This window comes from Fomitiporia mediterranea (genome assembly GCF_000271605.1).
Source record: "Fomitiporia mediterranea MF3/22 unplaced genomic scaffold FOMMEscaffold_5, whole genome shotgun sequence".
Lineage (NCBI taxonomy): Eukaryota > Fungi > Basidiomycota > Agaricomycetes > Hymenochaetales > Hymenochaetaceae > Fomitiporia > Fomitiporia mediterranea.
This window is the reverse complement of record NW_006760390.1, coordinates 874,808-898,021: the sequence shown is the minus strand read 5'-3', so window position 1 is coordinate 898,021 and position 23,214 is coordinate 874,808. Positions and strand designations below refer to the sequence as shown.

The 23,214-nt window shown below is 47.0% G+C and overlaps 7 protein-coding genes across 7 annotated transcripts; 2 read left to right on the top strand and 5 right to left on the bottom strand.

Moving 5' to 3' along the window:
* Positions 1-435: 435 nt before the first annotated feature.
* On the top strand, positions 436-2,206 carry FOMMEDRAFT_27599 (uncharacterized protein; the record flags this gene model as incomplete). Its single annotated transcript, XM_007265233.1, has 5 exons — positions 436-554; positions 996-1,040; positions 1,093-1,195; positions 1,247-1,354; positions 1,409-2,206. The coding sequence occupies 5 exons, from the start codon at positions 436-438 to the stop codon at positions 2,204-2,206; spliced, it is 1,173 nt and encodes a 390-aa protein (XP_007265295.1).
* Positions 2,207-2,349: 143 nt separating this feature from the next.
* FOMMEDRAFT_81678 (uncharacterized protein) lies at positions 2,350-6,925 on the bottom strand (the record flags this gene model as incomplete). The annotated part of the gene is made up of 17 exons (XM_007265232.1): positions 2,350-2,547; positions 2,603-2,813; positions 2,867-2,985; positions 3,041-3,155; positions 3,211-3,362; positions 3,418-3,564; positions 3,624-3,872; positions 3,923-4,378; positions 4,442-4,564; positions 4,616-4,699; positions 4,760-5,412; positions 5,471-5,573; positions 5,628-5,796; positions 5,851-6,052; positions 6,108-6,225; positions 6,280-6,329; positions 6,382-6,925. 17 exons carry the CDS (start codon positions 6,923-6,925, stop codon positions 2,350-2,352), a joined length of 3,693 nt encoding a protein of 1,230 aa, XP_007265294.1.
* Positions 6,926-7,054: 129 nt separating this feature from the next.
* On the top strand, positions 7,055-8,136 carry FOMMEDRAFT_83275 (uncharacterized protein; the record flags this gene model as incomplete). Its single annotated transcript, XM_007265231.1, has 4 exons — positions 7,055-7,226; positions 7,289-7,545; positions 7,613-7,708; positions 7,759-8,136. 4 exons carry the CDS (start codon positions 7,055-7,057, stop codon positions 8,134-8,136), a joined length of 903 nt encoding a protein of 300 aa, XP_007265293.1.
* Positions 8,137-8,276: 140 nt separating this feature from the next.
* On the bottom strand, positions 8,277-12,973 carry FOMMEDRAFT_19080 (uncharacterized protein). Its single transcript, XM_007265230.1, has 9 exons — positions 12,017-12,973; positions 11,615-11,960; positions 11,345-11,565; positions 10,373-11,295; positions 9,159-10,322; positions 9,082-9,108; positions 8,832-9,029; positions 8,739-8,775; positions 8,277-8,690 (listed from the first exon to the last, which is right to left on the bottom strand). The coding sequence occupies exons 1-9, from the start codon at positions 12,932-12,934 to the stop codon at positions 8,502-8,504; spliced, it is 4,023 nt and encodes a 1,340-aa protein (XP_007265292.1). The 5' UTR covers positions 12,935-12,973; the 3' UTR covers positions 8,277-8,501.
* A 978-nt stretch (positions 12,974-13,951) lies between these two features.
* Positions 13,952-15,136, bottom strand: FOMMEDRAFT_19079 (uncharacterized protein; the record flags this gene model as incomplete). The annotated part of the gene is made up of 4 exons (XM_007265229.1): positions 13,952-14,130; positions 14,195-14,669; positions 14,736-14,852; positions 14,921-15,136. The coding sequence occupies 4 exons, from the start codon at positions 15,131-15,133 to the stop codon at positions 14,015-14,017; spliced, it is 921 nt and encodes a 306-aa protein (XP_007265291.1). The 3' UTR covers positions 13,952-14,014.
* Positions 15,137-15,468: 332 nt separating this feature from the next.
* FOMMEDRAFT_19078 (uncharacterized protein) lies at positions 15,469-16,852 on the bottom strand. Its single transcript, XM_007265228.1, has 4 exons — positions 16,554-16,852; positions 16,348-16,493; positions 16,115-16,284; positions 15,469-16,061 (listed from the first exon to the last, which is right to left on the bottom strand). Exons 1-4 carry the CDS (start codon positions 16,845-16,847, stop codon positions 15,535-15,537), a joined length of 1,137 nt encoding a protein of 378 aa, XP_007265290.1. The 5' UTR covers positions 16,848-16,852; the 3' UTR covers positions 15,469-15,534.
* Positions 16,853-17,022: 170 nt separating this feature from the next.
* Positions 17,023-22,742, bottom strand: FOMMEDRAFT_105797 (uncharacterized protein; the record flags this gene model as incomplete). Its single annotated transcript, XM_007265227.1, has 20 exons — positions 17,023-17,384; positions 17,433-17,968; positions 18,020-18,400; positions 18,462-18,733; positions 18,788-18,949; positions 18,998-19,076; positions 19,129-19,137; positions 19,187-19,354; positions 19,408-19,450; positions 19,505-19,527; positions 19,579-19,744; positions 19,795-19,903; positions 19,953-20,016; positions 20,067-20,261; positions 20,315-20,388; positions 20,438-20,783; positions 20,836-20,910; positions 20,960-21,186; positions 21,242-22,446; positions 22,495-22,742. The coding sequence occupies 20 exons, from the start codon at positions 22,740-22,742 to the stop codon at positions 17,228-17,230; spliced, it is 4,539 nt and encodes a 1,512-aa protein (XP_007265289.1). The 3' UTR covers positions 17,023-17,227.
* Positions 22,743-23,214: the final 472 nt, after the last annotated feature.

Sequence of the window (23,214 nt, the reverse complement as noted above, 5' to 3'; positions counted from 1 at the left end):
GATGGTCCAGGAGACTGAGCGCATTTGCCTCAGTTTCAATTGCTCTTATACAAGGGTCTCCACGTCTCTATGCGCAATCTCGGAAAGAACTGTCGTTCTTTACTATAACCGACACTTCTTCATGACAAGCCGCTTACGTCCGACGTTTTACCCGACTGCCAACGGCATGTCGACCCAAAGTTAGCGCTATGTCAAGTCGATCTAGGCACCAGAGTAGCCACCCAACGAGCCTCTCAGGACTGGAAATAAGTCGTTTTAGCCAAGATACGACCGAACATATTCCACGACAGTTGTGTTACTGGCTGTGATTGTGGTGCAGAGCAATGATACGTATTAAGCTGAAAGCACAAATATGCGATCAGAAACGGAGAAGACCAGTCTATTAGTACATGCTAGTATAAGAAGCAGTATTTTTCTTATTCTCAACCCATTTTCATGCGTGAAAACCAACATGACTGTCGTTACGTTGCTGTCTTCCTGAACATCTTTTCCATAATTAAGAAAAGACTTTCCATGAGCTGGCGGTACGCTTACCTGAGAACCGCCGATGAGCGGTAAGACCGATCTTCGGAGAAATCTCACAATACTATTGCAAACAAAGACGTCCGGAGTATCGTGGGCTCCCTCTCATTTGTCCGTAATTTCTTCCGGTGCCAAGGACACGTAGTAGACTAGTAGCGATCTTCGAAGTACGCAAATATACAAAGGCCACGAGATTTAATGTATCCACAGAGCCCAGACAAGTTAACCAGATTCAGGTACAGAAATCAAGAGAGTGGATGCAGTAGACCTTTCTGTCAAGGACGTTATAAACGGTAGTGGTAGCATTTCCGGTACAATCTCTGGTTGAACTTCGATGGGTTGAATTAAGTATGCTCGTCACGTGTTTCAAACAAAGTACCAGACGCGTCGATCACTTTCTCCAGCCACTAGCACCAGCTTTTCATGCCATCCTCCAGCCTAATGTCGTCTACCAGTATAATATCTCTGTATAGATCTCTTCTGCGCGAAACAAATAGATTACCTTACGGCTACCTAAGGTAATTGTTTCTAACTGTCCGAATGACGCTCTTGTGACCAACGCTTCGGTAGGGCTTTCTTTCGGTTCAAGTATCGAGACGATGTCGATGCAGCTGCTCGCGCGATTGCACATAAGAGCCAGAGCTCATTTACCAAGCTCAAAAGATTGAGACGCGTATGTATCAATTGGTCCTCAATCGACTGCGTTTTTCTGAAATCTGTTTAGGAATACAGAAGACTTAGAGCGGCAAATGATGGTGACCCCGATTCATTCGTTCGTTTGCTCGAATATGCATACGGTCGAACCGGCAAACTCAGAAGGGAGCTTTTGGAAGTAAGTGCCACTCGCAAATTATGCATAATCAGTGTTTCTGAGACGCCGTTCTAGCCCTTCCTGCACGATGCAACGGCCGAACCGCCGCCGCCTATTATTCCCAATGTTGAAAGCTCGCGTCCTCCGATTTACACACGAGAAATGAAAGCACTCATGACCTCCAACCTGTCCCGGATAAATAAGAAAGGGCTCAAACCCCAACTCCTCAACGTACCACCTTCTCTTCCGCGTCGTTTAGATCCGAATTCCGAGGAGGCGCGTCTTCTGGGTCCATTGAGCAAACGTCGCGAAGTGAACGCGCGCTGGCGCTTTTTCACCGAAGAATCTAAAAGGGTAATGCCTCCACTTCAAGTGTCCGTCGTAGATTTAGACAGAGAATCCGGCACTGTCACCGCTGTGCCGCCTTCTGAAGCAACCGACAAAATGCAGCACCTCGGTCTTATTAGGGGTCAATTGCAAGGGACCGGCTTGCTAGAATCATTAGAGAGCATGGTGAATAGCCGCAAGGAACCAGCAGATGCCACTCAGAAGCAAAAGGATCTTGAGCAGTCTGATGTAGATGGTCAGGTGGTTGGCCAGTCCGCTCCTGTGCTTCCGACGAAGTTTCTTCGGAGGGCGCATCAACGATTACTTGGAAAAGTTCCGGTATTGACGTTTTGTCGCAAGACGTCCACTTCAAAAGGCAAAGTACTTGAAGGCGGATCCTATGACATAACCCTACCGAAACAGGCCAATTCGCCAAACTTGATTCGTTCGACCTCTACACTGCCTTTGGTTGACGAAGTGAATATCGCGTGGATACGCAAAGCCGAGGAGATGGACAAACAAAGATCAGTTAAGAAAGCCACTTAATAAATTACATAACGAGTAATGTACTCTAACGTTGGTAAAGAATGCTAATGAACAAAAAATCCAATATAAGCTGGTATTAGGTCGAGGCAGAACTGTCAGAAGTAGTCCAAGCAAAAGGAGATACCCGATGAACAGAGATGAAGTTAAGACGCGGGCTCCGTAGTGGAGTGCTCAAGATCAAGCCCATGCAGTTCAATAACATACATACTATAATTACGGTCCGAGCCTTGGTTGGTGCCATTTTGGCCGATGCTCTGGTCCACTCCACACTGCAAACTCAACATTGCTTGATACTCTTCAAATGTGAACTTCTTCTCCCTCTTGATGTTTTCCAACAGAGCCTGGCATATGAGAGTAAGTACTTCTACTCCATTAAGCGCACCAGACATCACAAACCTGAGGTCCCAAAGAATACAGCCCGAAGAACTCTCGTGCACGCTCAAAATCGGAAGTTGAAGACCAACTTGACAGCATCTTCAAACTCTGTCGAATGGCGATAATATTCCTTAGGATCTTTCTTATCCCATGGATGTTTGCGAAGCGTATGTAGCGAGCATTGGAGATCAGAAGCTCCTCCATAAGAGACTCAAGGCCCACAAAGGAGAATCTAGGGCGGGGGCTGTTTAGACACGGAGTAGTAGTATATACATAGCCACGTACAATCGCTCTTTCTCTGGCAAAGTAGACGAAAGGCAGTCGTCGGCTTGTCCAAGTTCACTATTGAGGTCAATGATATGAGGATCGGGCTCGCTGTCCTCTTGGTCGATGCGATAGTTGCCCTTGCAAGCCAGTTAGAGAAAGAGCTGTGGGGGCGGGGGGATGGTAATGACTTACATGACGCATCGCCGAAGTGAGGAAATAAATAGCTCGACATCGAATATCAATGCGGATGGTGAAGAGTATCGCCTGTGCAAGTTGCTCGTACGTCAAGATAAGCGCACCGAACCGACTATGTCCATCCCAATGTCAGAACAATCGCAACAAGATTATGAGATTATACGTACTCTCCCATCTCACGAGATAAAGGTAATCGTAAATCGCCAGTCTCAGGCTGCAGTGGTAAAGGAGGGAACACAGGAGACACAGCAGAACCAGGAGATCTGATATCCTCGTCTGAAGAAGATCTTAATCCACGTAGCTGCTCCACAAACCACGTCTATGAAAAGGGAGAATAAACGAGCTTCCATCAAAGGGAGAGTAATGCCACTGACAATGCTATGATACAGGCTACCAAGGAAAGAAATGTCATGCACGGAACCTAGCAGATCCTCCCGAGTGATTTCAGAGCTTTCCGGTATTCGCAGTTCAATCCGCATTTCTTGTTCGCATATCTCGGAAGTGCGACTTTCGTCAATCTCCTGTAAGACACAAGTTCGTAAACACAATAATATGCGTGGATTATGGCTATCTGACGTACTTCCTTCATTAGCTTACTGAGACAAGTGGTGAGATCCTCTCGTTGGGCCCAGCGAGCAGATACCAAGAGGCGAACATCAGTTAAATCTTGACTATTGCGTGACACAACGTCCTGGAATCGATCACTACATCGCTGATAAAATTGGATGATGACGCTAAGTATTAGCCGAGAATAACTTTCTCTGTGGAACGGTGTTGATCGGAGCATTGCGCAAAGTGAGTTAATCAACGCCATGAGTTGAGTACAAGCCTGACAAAGCGGATGAGATCTTCTAGAACACGTCCATAGCCCAAACGCACCTTCAGCAAGGGTTGAGAAGACAACTTCAATGAAGAAGGGTCAACTAAGAATGCATCGTGGCCAGTTACGATATGATGGAAAAGAAGAGACGACTTCTCTTCCAATTGCGGAAGATAGACATTAAGGACAAAATCGTCCAGGAGTTCTGTTGAGGCCCTTGTTGACTCTAATCCAGAAGGTAGAACTTCTGCAACTCGGTTCAAAAAGACTAGTGTAGGCTGAAAGAGTACGCTAACATGAAAAGCGTCAGGTCGAATGAGTAATCGATGGTGCTCCGCTCCTAGTAAGCGCTCATCCGTCCCGAGATTAGACAGCATCGTTTGCACTGCCGTCTCCAGAGCTCCTTGAACAAGTCCGGGAACGGTGTCCCGCAGAATGTGATTAAGCTCATCCTCGTGCGCACGAAGTGACCTGCCTGTCACCTTCGTATCTGTGTCCGAGAAACGATAAACTTGCTAGAAAGTTGTAAACAATGTGAGACATGAGGAAGTTATCGGAATATCCCAGTAGCAACATACTTTGCCTCGATCGCGGAAGAATTTCGATTCTCTCAATATTTCATTAATTGAAGAGATTGGATTACGACCTGCTGTCATCCCTTTCTCCTCGTCGCTCAGATAGTCATTTAAGAGAGTTCGGACCTGGAGGCGGCTGATCTATACAAAGCGATGAAATAAAAATAATTCACTTACTTCACTCTGTATCGGCAACCAAATTTCAGCTAATGGGAATAGATTACCCGGTTTCGCTCCAGAAGTATCCTTGAAATCACGGCGCTGGTAAAATCATGCAAAGCTCTTAGGACAGGGAATGACACTAGCGTTTAGGTCGCTCACCGAGCCGATACGATTTGACACTTCATAGACAACGCGTAGACCTTGGGTGACGGCATCGAGCTTCGAATACAGGGTCCAGAAAAGATCACGAAGAACTTCGTGGTCAACCTGCCTCTCCATTGACTCTAACGCCGCCAGGCGTAAGGAAGATGCAGTCACCGAAGACGACATATCGCCCATCCCAATTTCATTCGTAAATACGTAGACGCTGGACGGACGGCCCTGAATGCTGGATGCATAAAATGTTGCCCGTTGGCTCAGCTCAGCCCTTTCATGTATTTCGTCGACGGTTTGATCCACAAGCGAGTATATTTCTGTCGGAAGCCTCTGACTGACAATGTCCAAGGCACTACCTAGTTTTCCGAGAACAGCCAATGACTCCAAGAGCGTTTCCAGATAAGAAAAGGAATCTCTCTCGGGATTGTATACATTATCTCGATTTATGAGGCTCGAGAAGGAGGCAACAGAGAAAGAACGAGCTTGGATGGAGCTTGATTTTATCTCAACCTCGTTGGTTTCGAGAAGAGATTCGTTAGGCTTTGTTGCCAGGTCGTTAAGGAACTTTTTGAGACGTGGGGGGCAGGATGAACTTGACAGCGACGGACTTTCCTCCGACATTGAAGGGGCCTCCTTATCATATTCAACCTCTGGCACTTAACGACAGAAATATTAGTTGATAACTAGTGGTAGATGGAAGATACGATCACGTACAGGTCATACAGTTGGGAGTGTAACCAGCCCAGCGGTTTTCACACCAGAATGATTTTAAGAACAAATGACTATGCAATTCGTCAATTAGGATGTCTCGGAGAGACTGTGAAGAAACGGTCTAAGGTCTCGCAATATGAGAAGGTTGGAGGATGCTCACAGTCTCCTGGCTGATAAGATAGGATCGAAGATCAGACACCGCGCCAATTTCTAGCATTTCAGGTTTTCTGATTGTTTTTAAGCTCCGTACAAGCAGCCCTGCCGCCTGCAATAAACGCTTTTCTGACATCAAGGATTCCAAAGAGTCAGGTACTGATTTCAGATGTTCACTAGTAGACATTAGACCCTCAGTGTCCAGGAGCAGTAGTGTGAATATTACTCACATTTCATCCAACAGTCCCAACATCTCCTCGATCGTCTGACCACGAATCGAGAGTTGAATCAAGTCCGACCGCTTAGTCCCTAATGCATCTTTCGCTTCCTGCAATGCTGTACGCGCCTCGACGACTTGTGACTGAGTCGCATCCAGATGGTTGAGCACTTGCGAGTGATGCGGGAGTGCCGCCGCGAACGCCTGGTAGTGTTCTATGATTTTAAGTTGCTTGAGTATGTATAATAATCGTGTATTGTAGTCACTTACTATCGACTGAACCCTTCAAGGCCTTAGATAACATAACTTTCGTCTGTCTGAAAGAGTTAACATCTTTTCCAGAAGTTGAGCTATCCAGTAACTGTAACGCAAGGTCCACTGGATTGAACTGGATCGTCGTGAGACACTTTTGTAATCAACAAGACGAGCTCTATGCACATACATCTGGATCGGCAACAAAAGCCCAGTCATCCTCGATACGGTCCAACACAGCTATAACCCAATTATTAGGAGATAAACATTATCAATAGTAAAATTTACCTACAATCGATGTTGCCAACTGCCTTGGTCCTCCCGTTTACCCGCCGACCAGGGACCTTATCCCTAATTCGCTTCTGTCGTTGAGCTTCCTCTTCTAGTTCTCGTTCTCGTTCCTTTTCTCGTTCAACGGTCCCATTTGTCATAGCACGCTTCCGCTGCGCACCAGCTTGCTGGAATGCAGTGAGAGCTTTGAGTGCGACGGGGGACGTCTGTTGGTCCTCGTAGCTTCCATTTGAGAATGTCTCCTGAGACCTTGAGGGTCCCGCAGAGTTATAAGAAGAACTTGCACCATCGAAAGGTAAGTCTCGTGAAGAGATAGAACTAATAGAGTACTGTGAGGCATGCCTTGGGCGACGCTCTGATCGTGCTGGGCGAGCTGGAGATGCGAAACCAGAGGCCGAACCCGTCGACGAGCTCGGTGTCATTGGACGTGAGGGTGCACGGTTGCCGACCGCGAGAGGCATGGTGTTATCGAAGCGACCATCATAAGCGACCGGCGGTGGATTGTTTGCTCTTCTTGGAGTCGGGAAGGGCTGCTGCCTCGACATGAGGGTGAGAGCGCGACCTGTATGCGTGCGTGCTTCGGTGCTGGCACTGGGCACTTGGACTCGACGCGACTGTTGCTACTGTATAAAACGCAAATCAGTGCCTGCCACCACCACAAACACCTTACCACGATGCTACCGCCATTCCTCAAGCCAATATCAAAAGTAGAGCAAAACGAATCGTACCCTTTCGCTGCTGTATATACCCACTCCGAAAATCTTGGCAAGAGTGAATCTTATTCTCTATGGTGGCCATGGCGAGCGGCTAATACCCAACCCAGTGTTGTCTTGCTATTCGTACCTGGTAATTCGCTCTCCTTGCTCGTACCGTCTCGATAAATTCAAACAAAAGCTGTACTACTGCAGGCAACCCGGGTCTAGCTGATTTTTATATCCCATATCTCTCGCACATTTCTGAATCGGCTCCAGACTCTCTAGCAATTCTAGCTCATTCACTCATCGGTCATTCTCCACGAGTTGCCGCCACACCCTTGGCTTTCTCTCGGCTTGAAGCGCAAGTTGAAGGAATAATTGAGATTGTCGACAACATTGATCACACTTTTGGTTCTGCTACGAGTATTGTGCTTATTGGACATAGCGTTGGCGCATGGATAGTATTGCAAGTAGGTGTTTGCTAGTTGTCATTCATCTTACGTCGCGTTACTACATTTTAACCCATGTACCATACAGGCACTTAGAGAACGCTCACAAAGGATAACTAGCGCATTTCTTCTATTCCCAACCATTGCACATATTGCGCGGACGCCAAATGGGTCTCGCTTTTCGGTACGTAAGGAAGAACCTTGATAATGGCTGTCTAAAATCTCAAAACGCAGTGGTTATTTCATGGGCCTATCCCTCACATACTGGCATCCATGTCTCTGATATTCCGAGTAATTCCGAAAAGAACCATATCCCTTCTTTTCCGAGGCTGGCCAGATGATCAAGTCAAAGTGCTCTGGTCGTTTCTGAATTCACCGTCCTCGATCTTAGCTGCTCTGACAATGGCGCGAGAAGAAATGGCTACCATAAAGGATCTTGACAAGGTTCTGCTGCATGAAGTAAAGGACAGGCTTTACTTCTTCCTTGCAGAGGCGGATGACTGGGTTGGAATAAACAAGGATGCCATTTTGAGGGAGATGAGCGACGACCTTCACTCCGTTCGTGTTGTCCACGGCCAGCATGGTATACCACATGCATATTGTATCAGTTAGTTTCTTCGTTTAATCCGTGAAAGCAACACCTCTTAAGGCAAATCACCCTTAGATCATGGAAAAGAACTTGCCGACCAGACTTTGAAATGGCTTGAGGACGAGATTCTCCATACTTCAATATGCCTCGACACTGATGACCAAGAAACACAAGTTTAATCTAATCTAGTACAAACTATTATAGCTTCTGCATGCAACGTATGCGAATCGTGTAGAGTAATGATTAGAGAATAGCAAACTACAACAGCAATGGACAAAGGACGAAGCGATTGGGAATCTCCAAAGACATGAGGAATAAAAATAATGCTAAGCGCAGGGCGTAACGGGGCGAAGACAAACAGCGCAGATAATACGTTCCAAGGTACAGGTTAGCCGTGGAAAAGCTGATTAAGTTCTTCCATGCGTCGTTGCTGGACTTCTGCCTTGCTAAGATGGGTGCCAAGCGTCATATTCGCGAGTTCGGTTTTCTTCTTTTGTACTTCCAGTAGTCGCGCCTCAATCGTGTTCTCAATGATGAGTTTTACGGTTGTGACAGGTTTCCTCTGTCCGAGTCGATGCTAGGCCTAAATTAGCAAGAGCGAAAAAAGTAGTGCGTGGTAACTTACAATACGATCAACTGCCTGGTTTTCTACCGCAGGATTCCTGACAGACATTTCGTTAGGAACGTTATCAAGTAGGTCGGTTGATATTATACGTACCAGTATGGATCCATTAAATATACGCGCTGAGCGGCGGTTAGGTTCAGACCGACACCACCAGCCTTTAGACTGACAAGCAAAACTTCACAACCGGGGTCATTTTTCAAGATATCCATAGCTCGGGTACGTTCGTCCCGTCTCATGGTACCATCGAGGCGCTCGTAACGAATTCCAGCTGCTTCCAGAGCATCTTCAACTCTAAAACATCAAGTTAGAGCACGGAAAGCTGCTAGAGACATCTTGACCTAACTTGTCTAGCATTGACGTCCACTGGGAACTGAGATTAAGTTAGTATAGCTTTCCTTATGAATCTGTGGAAGAACTCACAATACGACTGTCTTGACGATGTTGTCGTCGATATCATTGCCTTTCTCGTCTACCATCTGGATCTCGATTGAAGAAGGATCGTAATTGGGCGAGTACGGATTCATACGTGAGAAGGTGATCAAGTCCCCGAGTAAAGCCTTCACTTTTGTTGATGGATGGAACTTCTCAAGATCCACACCTTTCTGACGTTTCTCCTTTTTCGTTGGTTTCTTCTTTGCTGACAAATCACCTATCGAGCAGTCAGGACTGACCTCCACAGCGTCTGTTGGCCTTAAAGCTGTCTGGCATGCCGAACATGATCGGGGAGAATCATCTGGAATATTTGGCCAGCCTGGAAAGATACTGTTCTGGAAGCAGGCAATGCAGAATAGATGCTGACAACGGGAGAGTATTGGACGATATATGACCGGGCTACTTTGTCGTGTTGGTACGCGGGATGATGCTTTCGATTTTCGTCCTCGTTTACTTCCTGAGGCAGACTCATCTTCCAAGCCGACCTGCGCAATGTCTGCAGGCGTTCCCAACTCGCAACCGCATTCTACACATTGAGCAGTACCGGCATCGCGGATAATACTGAAAACAGCGCTTGCTCGCGCTATGTCAATACCATCTCTTGCGATGGCTGTGACTAAATCTTCAAAATTATGGACAGACTCCTGTAGGTCCTTACCCTCGACCAGCTCGTAGTGGTCGCATATTTGACGAAGACGCAGAATCTTTTGAAGAATTCCGACGTAATTCTTCATTACCTCATTTTTGTGAGAAAGTTCCTTGAATTCATCCCTTGACTCCTTAAAGAATTCATCGTAAATTCGTTGCTCCTGCTCGTCGAACTTGAGAAGACGAAGTTCGTCGCGACGAGGTGGAAGAGACAGGATTGACGTTCCATCTTCAGCCTTCGTCTCCTTGGTCCTTCGAAGAGTAATAGATTTCATCACAATTTGTAGGCGTGCAACTCCAACCGGCTGTCCAAATTTGACAGGGACGCCGATGAACTCCTGCCAAACATTCTTGTCGTCAAAAGGGTTAAGACGCAAAAATTTGATTAGTGCGAAAACGTCATCGAGCTTGTTCTGCACAGGTGTTCCAGTGAGGCATAGCCTGCGATCGGCTTCCAAATCGCATGACGCACGACTCGCGACGGTCGATGTTTCCTTGATCGAGCTGCACACCAAATCAGGTGGGTAAATATAGAGCAACTAGCGAACACTTACTGTGCTTCATCAAGAACGACTCTAAACCAGTAGATACTCTGAAGAGCACTTGTCGCCTCAACGACACCAGAAAACAACGCTTGTTGTTTCTTCCTCTTCAAGCTCTTCTTTTCTTTGGCTTTTGGAATCTGTATGACTTGATTCCCACTTTCGTCAAACTCGGCTCCAGAGACGTCATTGGCACCTTCTCCGCTTACTTCGTCGTCCTCATCGTCTTGAACAGAAATACTTTTTGTTTGTTTTGAGAACTCTGAAGCGAGTGTCGCATACGTCGTGATAACCGCATCGAAATCCGCAAGAAAATTAGGATCAGGACGTCGAGCATTCCCATGATATATATACACCCTTAAAGGTGTACCTCGAGTTGGTTTATCCACAGAACCTGGCATATGACCGTTGGCCACTTGCGTTTCCTCGCCATTGCGGACATTTCCTTTCCCCTCTATCCGGCCGTCAGTATCACAGCAAGACTGGGAATTGAGTGTCATGTCTGACGTCGTTTGGACCAAGCAAGTAGTCGAGTTGCAACCCGTTCCTGCACCGCCCACAATTTGTACTTCGCCGGCCCAATGCTCCCGAAACTGATCCTCCCAGTTGACAACAGTGGATAAAGGGCAAACAACTAGCGTTGCCCTACTTCGAACCTTTATTCTCCGCGCTCTGGAGTACAGGGTCTCGAATTTGTCTTGTTCCCTCTGAACTTGCGCCTTCTTCTTCGCAGAAAGTGAGCTTGGTTGTACAGATACATCAGGCATTCCCCAGACGCTCCCTGCGAAATGCGACACAGAAACTGCGGAATCTGAGTTCCTCTGCTCAAGCGGAGGTCTAGGAAGTTGCGGCAATGGTTGCTGTGCAAACGTGCGAGCGGCGGGTAGGGTGAGTGCGATAAGAGATACGCAGGTAATTGTCTTTCCTAATCCCATCTAGAATTGGCTCAGCATCAATGAAACAGACTTACTATAATCAACCTACGTCGTCAGCTAGCAGAGCGCCCTTGCAGTCAGTAGGCTCCGTAAACACCTCCTTCCGAGTCACCAAATTGACCCAAGATTTGGAGGAGAAATGATTGTTTGTACGGGATTGCCACAGCGACGACGATCTTCCACCCGGTCCGGATATTTCTCGTTCGCGTTCAAGGAGAAACGTCAATGCTTTCTTCTGATGGGGATACAGTTTAGTAGCAATATCCGAGCCTTTCAATAGTCAATATCTGCACAATTCATTACGGCGTACGTAACGCACCAGGTTCGGTTTCTTCCAACTCGTCTTCACTCCTCATGTTTTTAAACACTTCGTCCACCTGACTCCTTTGCACTTCTACGCTCTTACCTGAAACAGCCGGACTACTCCATCCGCCTCCCCCTAACCCTGCTTGCCCTATCCTTGATGATCCGATGTTGAAGGTACGCGCGTGACCCCCAGGAGGAGGATTATGCGGATTCAAATAATGCAGTGCTTCTAGACGAGTCTGGTCCCAAACGTCGGTAGGATGGTCAAGAAGGAGGCCCGATTGCTGCAGATAGCGCGCAACGATAGGGATGTTGCCATTCGGGGTATGGATTAGCATCTGTAATGGTAAAATAGGAAGCTGAAACAGTATCCTATGAGTCCGTGTAACACAAAAAGTAAACCCTAGCAGCTTACATTTGGAACACCCCTTCTGACTTTCGCATCTATTCTAATTAATCCCTTTCCCAACATAGGCCCCAGCGCTGTGGCTACCTTCTGTTCGACGACACCGAAATTTTCGCCAGGCAGGACCTCACCAGTAGGAATCCTAGTAGGTGGTGTCTTGATATGGATGGTCTCTTCGCCATTAGGACTACGCTGCTTAGCCATTGGATCATGCTGAAGGCGCACTGATGCCCAATCAGCGCATGGTATGCCCTCCGAGTAGGGGATCTGATGTTGCAAATAAGAGATAGGATAAAGAACAAGCGCCGTAACAGTCAGCTGTCCTATACAGACAGGAGTCTTCGGCGGCAGATTAAGCATGCCATGAGCATGAACTGGTCCATGTGAGTCCTGGGGGATATGTGGCGCGGAAGGATTTGAGGGAGGCGGAGAAGGAGAGGAGGTAAGATCAATGACTTGATTGGAAGATTGTTGACGTTGCATCTGCTGGTGTTGAAGTGATTGCGCACCATTACTGAGGTTTAACCCGGACAAAGACGGGGTCCGTACATTGCTTGTTTGTATATTCCGGTTCGGGAAGAATGCTGACGAGTCTGAGGGACCAGAAAAGTGTGGTCTATATGCGCCCTGAGGTTGAACGATGTGCGACAAGTAGTCGGGGCGGGTGGACTGCACGTGGAGAGCGGCTGGATACCGCGAAAGCACAGGCTTTGAAGACACCGAAGGCGAAGGCGATCTAATAGAAGGAGAAGACGCAGTGGAAGACGGATTGCTGTCTAAATCAAAGTCCATGCGTTGCCGTTTCGTGTGCCTCGGCCGTGCTTGAGGATCATCATCCAGCGTGAGGTCAATCGGATTGGAACGCGAGTAAGGTGCAAAGAAAGAAGAAGAAGATGCAGATGGATGCGTCTCAGAGTGGGTCGCCATTGTGTAGGCGGTGAGACGGAAGATGGAAGGAAGGAAAGCAAGCAAGATATGAGCAAGATGAGCGTCTCTCGAGCTTTTAGTCACATGATTTTTACTTAGTCACGATTCTGGGACTTCCACAAGTTCCACTCACACCAGAAGTCTCGCACACCAGAAGTCCCGTCGAACTTCGGTTGCTGCGCACGCATTCCTATATCGCACACATATGTTTTTGAACTTTGCATTGTCCGAGTTTTCGTCGGTCGCCTCGCATAATCTCTGATCCGTGTGTTCTCGAATCTTTCTTTTCTCAGTTTGTTTCCTTCTCGCGTCATCTCTGACAAAGTGCTCGTCATGTGCCTTCAGGACTTCTAAAAATGAATAAAAAGCGCGTATAATATTCCTTGGGGCAACCGAACACGAGCGGTCCCTTTGTCAGGCCCTGGCTTCTCTTCAATCCTAATACACTCATCCTCGGTCCGCCATACTTCCTGCGTTGCCAAGCGCCGCTTCTTCACAGCTCCAGCAACGGACACGTGAACGTTCGCGGTATGACAGCGCATTTGATATGTATAGACCCCGAGAACGAGAAGTTCAACTCGCCGGAAACAAGTCTCTAGATAGAAACCTATTAAAGCTAAACTTGGCGAAGCCATACTGCTGGCCTTGTCGATGAACATCTGCTTGGTACTGCTTCGCCCTTCGGGACTCTGATTGGTGGAGTACAGGAAAACGAGGGTGCAAAGTATAAGGGATTGCAGCGCTTCCACTCATTGCAGGGGGGTGGCTGTCACAGGAACCCTCTAGATCTTTTGCACTCCTTATGCATGCAAACAATTCTAGACATTGGAAAATCTTTGTTTAGAGTCGAGTTAGACGCTTTGAACTCTTCACATGGCCTGTGACTGGGTTTAATTTATACACAATGACTCGATTCCATCTTATGGAACCTCCGTGACAATTATGCTCTGTGAAGGATTAGCCACAGCGTGTACAACAAACAGTAATTCGCAAGCTCTATCGGTGCAGTCTTTTAGATTGAGAGAAATCGCGTGGATTGTGCTGAAATTTTGAAAATGAATAATAAAGAACTTTTTCCGTTCAGCTAGGTAGTCCGTACATGTCCCAGCCCATGGCATAGTAAGCCTGTTGCGCTGCAGCTTCTTTGGCAATTTGTTTGCTTGAGCCCCGACCTTCACCCTTTTGCACTCCGTTCACTTCAATAAAACACACATTGGCTTCGTCAGCTTATACTGGTGGGACAATAACAATCCAACCCACCGAGACATGTGATTATCCAGAGTGGAGCATGAGGAGAAGCATGGTTGGAAGCCTGATACTGGACCGTAAGATGATTCTGTGAACATCGCTGATTAAACAGCGGTAGGAATTTTGCAACCGATCTACTAGGAGTTGCCTGTGACTCTATTATTGGGTGCGCAGCCGCTGCGGTGTCAGGAATACTAGCTTGTACTGCGCTGGATTGTACTGGAATTGAGGTAGAAACACTGGTTGTCGATGGTGGAGGAGTAGGTGGCATGGGCGGAGGCGCCGCTACAGGCGATGCTGCCTCTGTTCGCTGCCTCTTATTCGCTCGTCGTTGTTCAATTTCCTGGTACATCTCTCGGGATACGTCATCCTCGGAGAGTATTTTGACCTCAGGATCAATCAGCTTTGCGATCCAGTCCATTGCTATCTGTGGGCCAGACTGCACGACTACTGCTCCAACGTAAGCCCGGAAAAGGCTTCTGGTTTCCTAGGATTCAATACCAGTTAGAACCGCATTTCAAGTGTATTATGGTGCCAGACGCCGAATACCAACCTCAGGACTGCTGACATCAAGAGTATCAGAATGAGTGTAGCGCAGTCTCTGACGTAAATTATAATGAGACACCCAAGTCTCATAATTCCCCAAGGACAGTATTCCATCCCTCAGAGACTATTATACAACAAACGAATAGAGACTTAAGCATCTTCTCCTGAAACACTGAAGACAGCACGACGCACAGGTATGTCTGAAGCGCGCACAATCGGCTTCTTTGCATATAGAAATCGTGTAGCTACGAACTCTAGCATTGTGCCACCTAATTCGATGAGTCTCCCATTGTCTGTGGAGTTCTCTGGATGGTAGTCCAAGTTGAGCGACTCATGTGAGAACGCCTCCAGTATCAAATCACCCGTTATTTGCGGCAAGGCAGGGAAACCTGTCGTCGTTGGCATCTTTTACCACCAAACCCCTGAAAGACGAAGTGACCACAAGATGGCGTTTGAACTTGAAGTAACCTGAGAAGCTCACAGAATTTATATGCGCCCATCACGTTCAAGTGCACGTGAGGGCGTATAGTAAGGCGTCGGGCTTGAGAAATGCACTTCTCGCACATCAAAGAATCCGTATCTTATGAATGCACATACGCAGTCTTTCACCAACCTTACGAAAGCACCTTGATGACAGAATAATACCGAGGAAATAAAAGAAACAAAGGAAACAAAGAAAGGAGAAGCGGATACATAAACGAACCAGGCAGATGGCCGTTGTCTCTCAACGAACTGAGCAGAAAATCTTTATTGAAGCGATGTAGGATACTGCGACGAGAGAGGTGCTACTGGAATCTCAACGAACTTCAGGGCTTGGGCATCACTTGATTCGGTGCTACCCTTAGGACGAGCTCTCTCAGCTTCTTCTTTTCGAACTCCAGTTTCTCCTGTGCCCGCCTCCTCCTTCTCTCCAACCTTGCTTTCAAACCCCTCGCGATCCATCTTCTCTTCAGCTCCGCCTTTCTATCCAACCTTATCCGTTCACGCCACTTGAACGTCGCTTCTGCAATGGCTTCTCGTTTACTACGACCCTCAATTGTCTTCTTCAGCTCATCGGCCATGTATTCCTTTAGAAGCAACTGTTGACGAGCCTTCGCGGCAAGGTAACGTTCACGCTTCTTGGCACGAGAGTGCGGGTTCGACAGTTCTCTCGCGATGAACAACTCCATAGGAAAGTTTTGATTGTACGGAATCTCCTTTCGTAACATGCGATCATAATCATAGCCTTTCTCAGTGCGCAAGGCTGGAGTCGCTGACGATAAATGACGCGAGAGTTTTGAAGGGACATAGGTCACCTCGGCTATAACATCTTGTGGTGTATCATACTTCGTCGCTATAGCAAAATTGATTTCAGCTGTAAAGTATCAAAACAGACTCCACACATACGTTTTGGGACTGTCGGTTTATCTGGTTCCGGCCACGGTATCAACAAACGCTCTTGCTTTCCTGGTCTCCAGTCAGGCAAACGCGGCGTCGTCGCAGTTGCATAACGCTCCCAAACCCATCGTCCCTTCACCCATTTCGGTTCCGAGGTTCCCATTCTCAAAGCAAACACACTGATACGCCGAGCGCGTACAGAAATTCAGAATATGATAAGAGCAGGAGCGCAATCGACATACGGTAGATTGCGCGGTTCAGAAGACCCGGGCAACGGAGGGAAATCATGGTTCCCCAAATACAGTTGAAGACCCGAGTAGTGTACATTCTTGTGAGGATTTCGAACTTGGAACAAGCTCCGTATATCACTTTCGTCTCGATCATTCCTCTATTTTTTAATCGTCGATGTTTTATAAACGCGTCGTGGAAAATACACATAAGACCTCACCTTAATGTCTCCTTCGATGTAAACCCTATTTGCAAATTTATTGATTCCCTTCACCTCCCGAATCTTTGCACTTTTTTCTGCCATGACGCGTACCTGGTCTCCGGGTACTATGTTCCACCATTTTATTCGGTCTTTGGGCAGGACAGGCTCTGGAATCCTCTCTACTCTAGAGGGAGATACGATATGGCGCGGTTTTGCGACAGGCAACAAATGACGAAAGTTTATGGTGCTCTTTGAGGTGATAAAGATTTTGCGCGCCTCTGCGCGAGGCACGAACTGCCTGGCGCTCGACATACCTACACCGTTGTGACACGGTCTTGGAAAAAGTCAGACTCGTTTCGCGAGAATCGCGACGCAATAGTCTATAGATACATTCAAAATCACGTGGACACGCATTTCTCACACTGACTGTTAGAATTACGAAACGCATTCAAGAATCAAAATTATAGAGGATAGCTACGTTACTCAGCACTTCTAAAATTATATGGTAATCGAGAAATAATCTAAAATGCAAGTATGCAGATACGGTAATGACGATGCCAGATGCTGATTAGCCAGGATGTGTCAACCGCTGAAGAAGTCGAATGGAATAAAAACTATACGCAAATGTGTAGAAAGGGCTTGTGATTCATGTAAAGACTTTATTATGGTCGGATAGAATGAACACTTGTGAACTAGCGGGAAGTTGATGGATTCGACACGGGCTGCATCGCAACGTGTTGGCTAGCTGAAGCAATCGCTTCCTTTTGCTTGCGCAAAATGCTACGTAACGCTGTCAGAGTAGCTGGATTGCCGTGCCCGTTCGTCAGGCGAGAAATAGCATTCAGTATACTGTAAGTCTTATGAGCATGTTTCGTTGTTATCAATCACGGAACAGACCTTTCTGGACCCTTCGCAACAACTGGACAATGCACGGGAAGGTGGTATGGTGCCTTGTTGCATATCTCGCAGATTCGTAACTTCGGTTTCTTCTTGGTCGGATTGTCCTGGGCAGGTGGTGTACTTCGCTTGAGAGACAAAACAGGGTCTGCCGAAGTTGTGCTCGGGATGTCACGGCGCCGTTCCTCGCTACTTCCGACCATCGCCTCCCGCAATCCGACTGGTTGTCTCGTATCCACTTGGTAATGGTTCAAAGGTCGGTCTGGCCAGCCATAATGCGATTGGACTGGCAATGAGGGAGGCATTGGAGGCATTGGAGGCATTGGAGGCATTGGAGGCATTGGAGGCATTGGAACCATTGGAGGTACTGGAGGCGGTATAATAGGCAAAGAAGGAATTGGTTCTATAGGGTCCCTGCTACGGGGAAGGCTAGCTGAGTGGCTTGCGTTCTTCACCGGCTTGGTTGGTTCCCCAACGATGAGATATGCATTGCCCTTTTTAGATAACTCTTCGTCAATTGCACGCACTGCCTTAACCTGATTGTTTTCCGTTAGATTCATTATGTTGCATATGGGCTCTGGACTTACTCGATCTTTATAAGGCTCCTCGTCAGAGTAAATCAATTGCCTTCGATAGTTGAGAAGATTAATTGGGTTTCCAACCATATAGCATCCTCCAGGGCCGTGTATCGTCTTGCATAGCCCGCAACACGCAAGGTCGGTATGACGTGCTGGTTCTGGTTGTTCGTAGCCGCTGGGCAGGTTTGCTGGTAAAGGTGGCTGATGGGCTTCAGGCTGTCCGCCGTTTGCATTTGCGTTTGTTTTGGCATCGAGCTCTATTGAACTGTTTTCCGTGGGTGATTCGCTTTGGCCTCGGCTATGAGGTAGATTGTAGTCATCATCATCAGCGGATTTATGACGCTTTCTCTTCTTCGGCGATTCAGCTCCCAAGTCTTCAAAATACTTTGTCTGGGCGAAAACATCATCAATGAAGAGGACAGATCCTTTAAACTTGATTCGCTAAACCTACCTTGACCATTGTAGCTTTTCGTCTGACTCCCCTTCCCGAGGCTTCTTGAGCCTCAACCCGACTTTGCTCGCCGGCTATCTTTTGAAGGGTCTGGGCCCAAGAATCACCGTTGTCTTCCTCAGCCTCAGCTGGTACTTCTTCGAGGCCATCTTTATGTGCAGACCAGATCTTTGCAAAGGAGAATGCGTTGTTTGACGTCTCCTCTGCTTCACCATGCGCCTCTTCTTCAGACTCAATTTTCTCGATAAGAGCATCGAGGTCATTGTCAGAGTCTGTAGTTTCTTCTCAGTAGCCGTTAATGCAGGCAGTTTAGAATATATACTGACAAGTAATATCCCGATAGCTTTCAGAGCCATCCTCCTCAAAGAGAGCCTGTGCACCGAAAGTCAGGATTGACTGAACCTCATTAGAGTCCTCTTCATCATCCATTTTCTGCACGATGAGATGATCCAGGACAAGCTTCTTCTTCCCCAGTTGTATAATTTTCTCTGATTCCGCGGTCAGCGACCATCACGCATCATAATCAATACGCTTACCTTCCGCAGAGTTTTTTGTCATAAACTTGAATACCAAGCAGGTCTTCTTTTGTCCATAACGGTGTGCCCTGGCTATGGCCTAATGAAAGAATTAAATTAAGGAGGCGAATACAGTTGAGAGTTCAACATACTTGCAAGTCCTGCGGAGAATCTCAGCATGGCGGAATTTAGGAATAGAAGGGCACCTACCTGATGCGGATTGAAATCTGGATCAAAGATGATGACAGTGTCTGCACTCCATAGGTTGATTCCGACGCCTCCTGCACGGGTCGTCAGAATATAGATAAAAATATCAGAATCCTCTTTATTAAATTCATCCATATCCTTCTGTCGCTGTGCTTGCTTAGTGTCCCCGTCCTTAGAGAACGTCGTTATATTGAATCACCGAAGGAGAAGTAGCAAATACTCACCAGTCGCTTGAATTTGTACTGTTCGCCTTCTAGGAAGTCCTCACTTTTGTATTTGTTACAATGACGATACAACTTCTGATGCTAAACATGTACTTACATTATATCCAATGCAATTTTGAACTATGAGATTCGTTAACCTTTGCTAGGACAACTGATGTAACGGAATCTCACCTGGCTGAATAATAACACGCGGTGCCCTCGAGCCTTGAGTTTAGGAAGCAGCGTTTTCAGTAACCGTAATTTTCCACTACCATCTATGAGCTTAGAGTGAATCTTCTCTGGTGGAAGATCTCTCTGTTCAATGCCATCTGCAACGAGATAAGGATGCTGAAGGCACCTTTCTTAAAGATAAGGTCATTGCTACAATCAAGGAAAAGTAATACTAACTTTCGAAGCTGCATAAGCATATTCCGTAAATTGGAGGTCTTGGCCGCTGATTTGTTTAGTCTAGTGGAGGAAGCTCCTCTTAGACTACGCAGAATATCCAAATTTTTGCCTGTATTTATTATAGTTAGACAGAAGATCACATATGTGAAATGGCTTACTGAGAACGGATTTGTAGACTTCCTTCTGGAGTTGCGACATCGATACAGGTACAATGATTTCGTTCTGTTGAAAGCAATCAGAATTCTCTTCAAGAGCGGATACAATCTACGCACCTTGGCCGGCAAATCAAGTACTTCCGCCTTGACACGACGTAAGAAGTAGGGCCGCAATCGTTCGTGAAGGTCCTTCACTCGTTCTTCATCAAGCTCTTCATATTCTCTTGTCAGTGCCTCAAGGTCGGTCCATTCTTCTGGGTCCAGGAAATTCATAAGGTTGAATAATTCCCGGATATTATTATTAAGAGGAGTCTTAAATGGACTTTAAGCCTGCTTCTGTTGCAAGAATGACAGTAGCAACTCACCCCAGTCATAATGATTCGGTGGGCAGTTTTTAACTCCTTTAGTTTTCTGAAGATCAAGGACGCATCACTTTTGACTGAAAGACAGTTGAGTTCTAGCGAACGTGCCCAGAGATTTGAACATACGTCTCTGTCCCTCATCCACAATAAGCACTTCCCATCGTGGATTGTTCTTGAACACAGCAGTGAAATCCTTAGGGTTGGTCACCGCTTCATAGGTCGCAATCAGGACATGGTACTTCGCACCAGTAGTACCAGGAGCAACTACGGGGTGTTGAAGCTCATATTTCTTGATAATATCACGGGATTTCTGCTCGCCGTAGAAAGGGACAACACGAAGACTAGGTGCCCAACGGGCAAACTCTCGTACCCAGTTCGTAATCGTGGAATTAGGCACGACTACCAGATAAGGGTACACCCTGGTCTTCTCATGAAGCAGGCCCAAGAAAGTGATTATTTGAACAGTCTTTCCCTGCGAATAGAATAAGTGCTAGCAAGGACAGGTGTCAGTGACATGGACTTACCAAACCCATTTCGTCTGCAAGAATGCACTGCTGCTGGTTAAACCAATTCCTGCATAGCCAATTCACACCATCCACCTGCAGCACCGATCAGTAACGCAATCCTTTTGCATAGTCTAATTCTTACCTGGAACGGCATCAGGTTGAATGTGTTTTCCTGCCCTATGTCGTAATTGCCATCCTCAGCAATGCCGAGTTTAACCGGACTCCAGTTCTTCCGATTCTCAAACGTCTTGATTTCGGCAGTCGACTTTTTCCTCACAAATACAGCTCGAGACCGCACAAAGGTTCTGAATGCGTTTTCATAATCAGTATGACCGAAAGTCCCAGGTCTAGGGGGTGAATCCCAGGTCGCTATATCAAAAAAGATCAAGGTCAAGCAATAAAGAACCAGGACAGTCAAGCTCACATTCGTCGTAAGGAAGATCGTCCCATTTTATGAATGCCCATATAACTCTACCAATATGCTCTTCGCCTAGTTCCTGACCAGTACGCTTCTCGAATTCCTCCACAGTTTCCGTTACTTCAGCACTCGGCTGCTCACCCAAATCAAGCGCGGCATCAAATTCACGTCGAGCTTCATCAGAGGCTTCAGCAGTGCTATCTTCTTCATCCACATCCTTGAGCCGCTGCTTCTTCTGTGACCGTCTTGCTTTCCGAGGAGCCCATAGCAATACATCCAAGACGCGATCAACCGTCTTCCATGGCAAAGGGATTCTCGAGGGAGCATCCGGTAGAGGAGGAGGAGGAGATCCAAATTCGCTTTCCCCTGCCTCGACAGAGGTAGCCCGAGATGGCTCATCTTCAGTATTAAAGAGTCCTGGTCCAGCATCATGGTCTCGGGTCGAAGCAGAATTACAATCGACGGCAGTGTTGAGGAGAGTAATCTTAGGTCCGCTCTCATAGAAATGTTTGAGCTTTGCCCAGCTTCTTGCAACTAGCCACATATGCGGAACCCACTGGACACGCCTGTAACTCCGGTTGATCCATTTTACCAAATACTCGCGTGGCAATGCCTCTCTGTATTTTGCTGATTCTGGAGAAGTCATATAGGGATCAACAGCATTCGCAGGAAAAGGTCGCCAGGCAATGATTTTATCCAAGGAGAAAACGTATGAAGCACAATCGTAACATTGCCATTTATTTTCTTTTTGATAGAACTTTGCCACTTCATCTGGCGTAAGGTCATCATCGTCGACCGGCAGATGAGAATAATGTGCAAGACGTTTGCAAGTGCAACACCGAAATAGAAGTTCATGCGGTGATTCTAGTCGTGCGATCGAGACGTTGTTACTTCCAGGCATAGATATCCTCTGTGATCGATCGTTGGCATTGACGCCTTCGTTTTTTCCCAGTATATTGCCCGAGCTCTCCTCCTTGACCTTCCGTTCAGGTTCGACCACGACCTCTTGGCACACCATGCAAATTCCTCCTTTTGAACAAGATCCACAAAGGAACTCCGTGGCCGCGTCCTTGTCGAGATTCTTCATATGTCTAAGGTTATCCTTGGCTTTCTCTCCTTCTGCTTCCGCTTTCATTCGAACAGCTTTTACGATTTCTGCTCTCTGTACTTGTGTCAGGCAATACCAATGCATTGCCACACAACATTTAAGGCTAGGGACTCAAGTTAGAATTGCTTCGAGAATACAACGAACAGCTTACCATCTAACCCAACCTCCGAGCTTTTTGAAGAATTCTTGGTCATCCTGTGACAGGTCATCATCATCTTGCTTCTTCTTTCTCTTCGTTTTCTTTTCAGACTTCTTCAATAGAAGATGAGCGGGAGCTCGATGACACCTCTCACATTCGTCGCGATGAGCTCGAAGTACAGCAGTCTCCGGATCTGAGTCATACACATCCTCGACATTGCGAACCCGCCCATAAGCGGGCCTTGGACCTTTCCTCTTCATCGGTTGTTTTCCCTTGTGGCGAGAGCGGGTGATCTCATAGTCATCCGATTCTTCCGTTTCGCCACTACCATAGTCACCGTCATCGTTGAAAGTGTATGACTTTTTCTTGACATTCCGAGAACTACGTCGACGGTGTGAATCTGACTCCGTTTCTGCGTCTTCATCCTCGTCGCTGGTAATAGTCCTGCGGCCCTTCTTTCTTCTACGCATCCTTGGGCTATAAGGAAGTAGTTCGACTGACTTGGTTGATTGACGCGTGGTTGCTCTGGTACTGCGGCGTTCATACGGCCTATCTGAATAGTCATCCGCCTCGCTGTCGGTCTGTTCGTCAGAGGACTCCGAGTCACTAACATAGTCATCCTCTCCAGATGGTTTAGGTTTGCGCCTCGCAAGGCTAATTACGAACTTTTCACGATGCTTCGGATGGATGCGAACAGACGATGGGTCGAAGAGAGGCAAATCGCCTCGTTCC

Excerpts from the sequence above, each read along its gene's own strand:
- FOMMEDRAFT_19080 (XM_007265230.1), bottom strand. The coding sequence starts at position 12,934 with ATGGCGACCCACTCTGAGACGCATCCATCTGCATCTTCTTCTTCTTTC. Across the intron at positions 11,961-12,016 it reads TCAGAAGGGGTGTTCCAAAT|CTTCCTATTTTACCATTACA; the intron begins GTAAGCTGCTAG and ends ATACTGTTTCAG. Across the intron at positions 9,109-9,158 it reads ATCGTCAAGACAGTCGTATT|TTCCCAGTGGACGTCAATGC; the intron begins GTGAGTTCTTCC and ends ACTTAATCTCAG.
- FOMMEDRAFT_19078 (XM_007265228.1), bottom strand. The coding sequence starts at position 16,847 with ATGTCGAGCGCCAGGCAGTTCGTGCCTCGCGCAGAGGCGCGCAAAATC. Across the intron at positions 16,494-16,553 it reads ACATCGAAGGAGACATTAAG|AGGAATGATCGAGACGAAAG; the intron begins GTGAGGTCTTAT and ends ATTAAAAAATAG. Across the intron at positions 16,062-16,114 it reads TAAACCGACAGTCCCAAAAC|CGACGAAGTATGATACACCA; the intron begins GTATGTGTGGAG and ends ATTTTGCTATAG.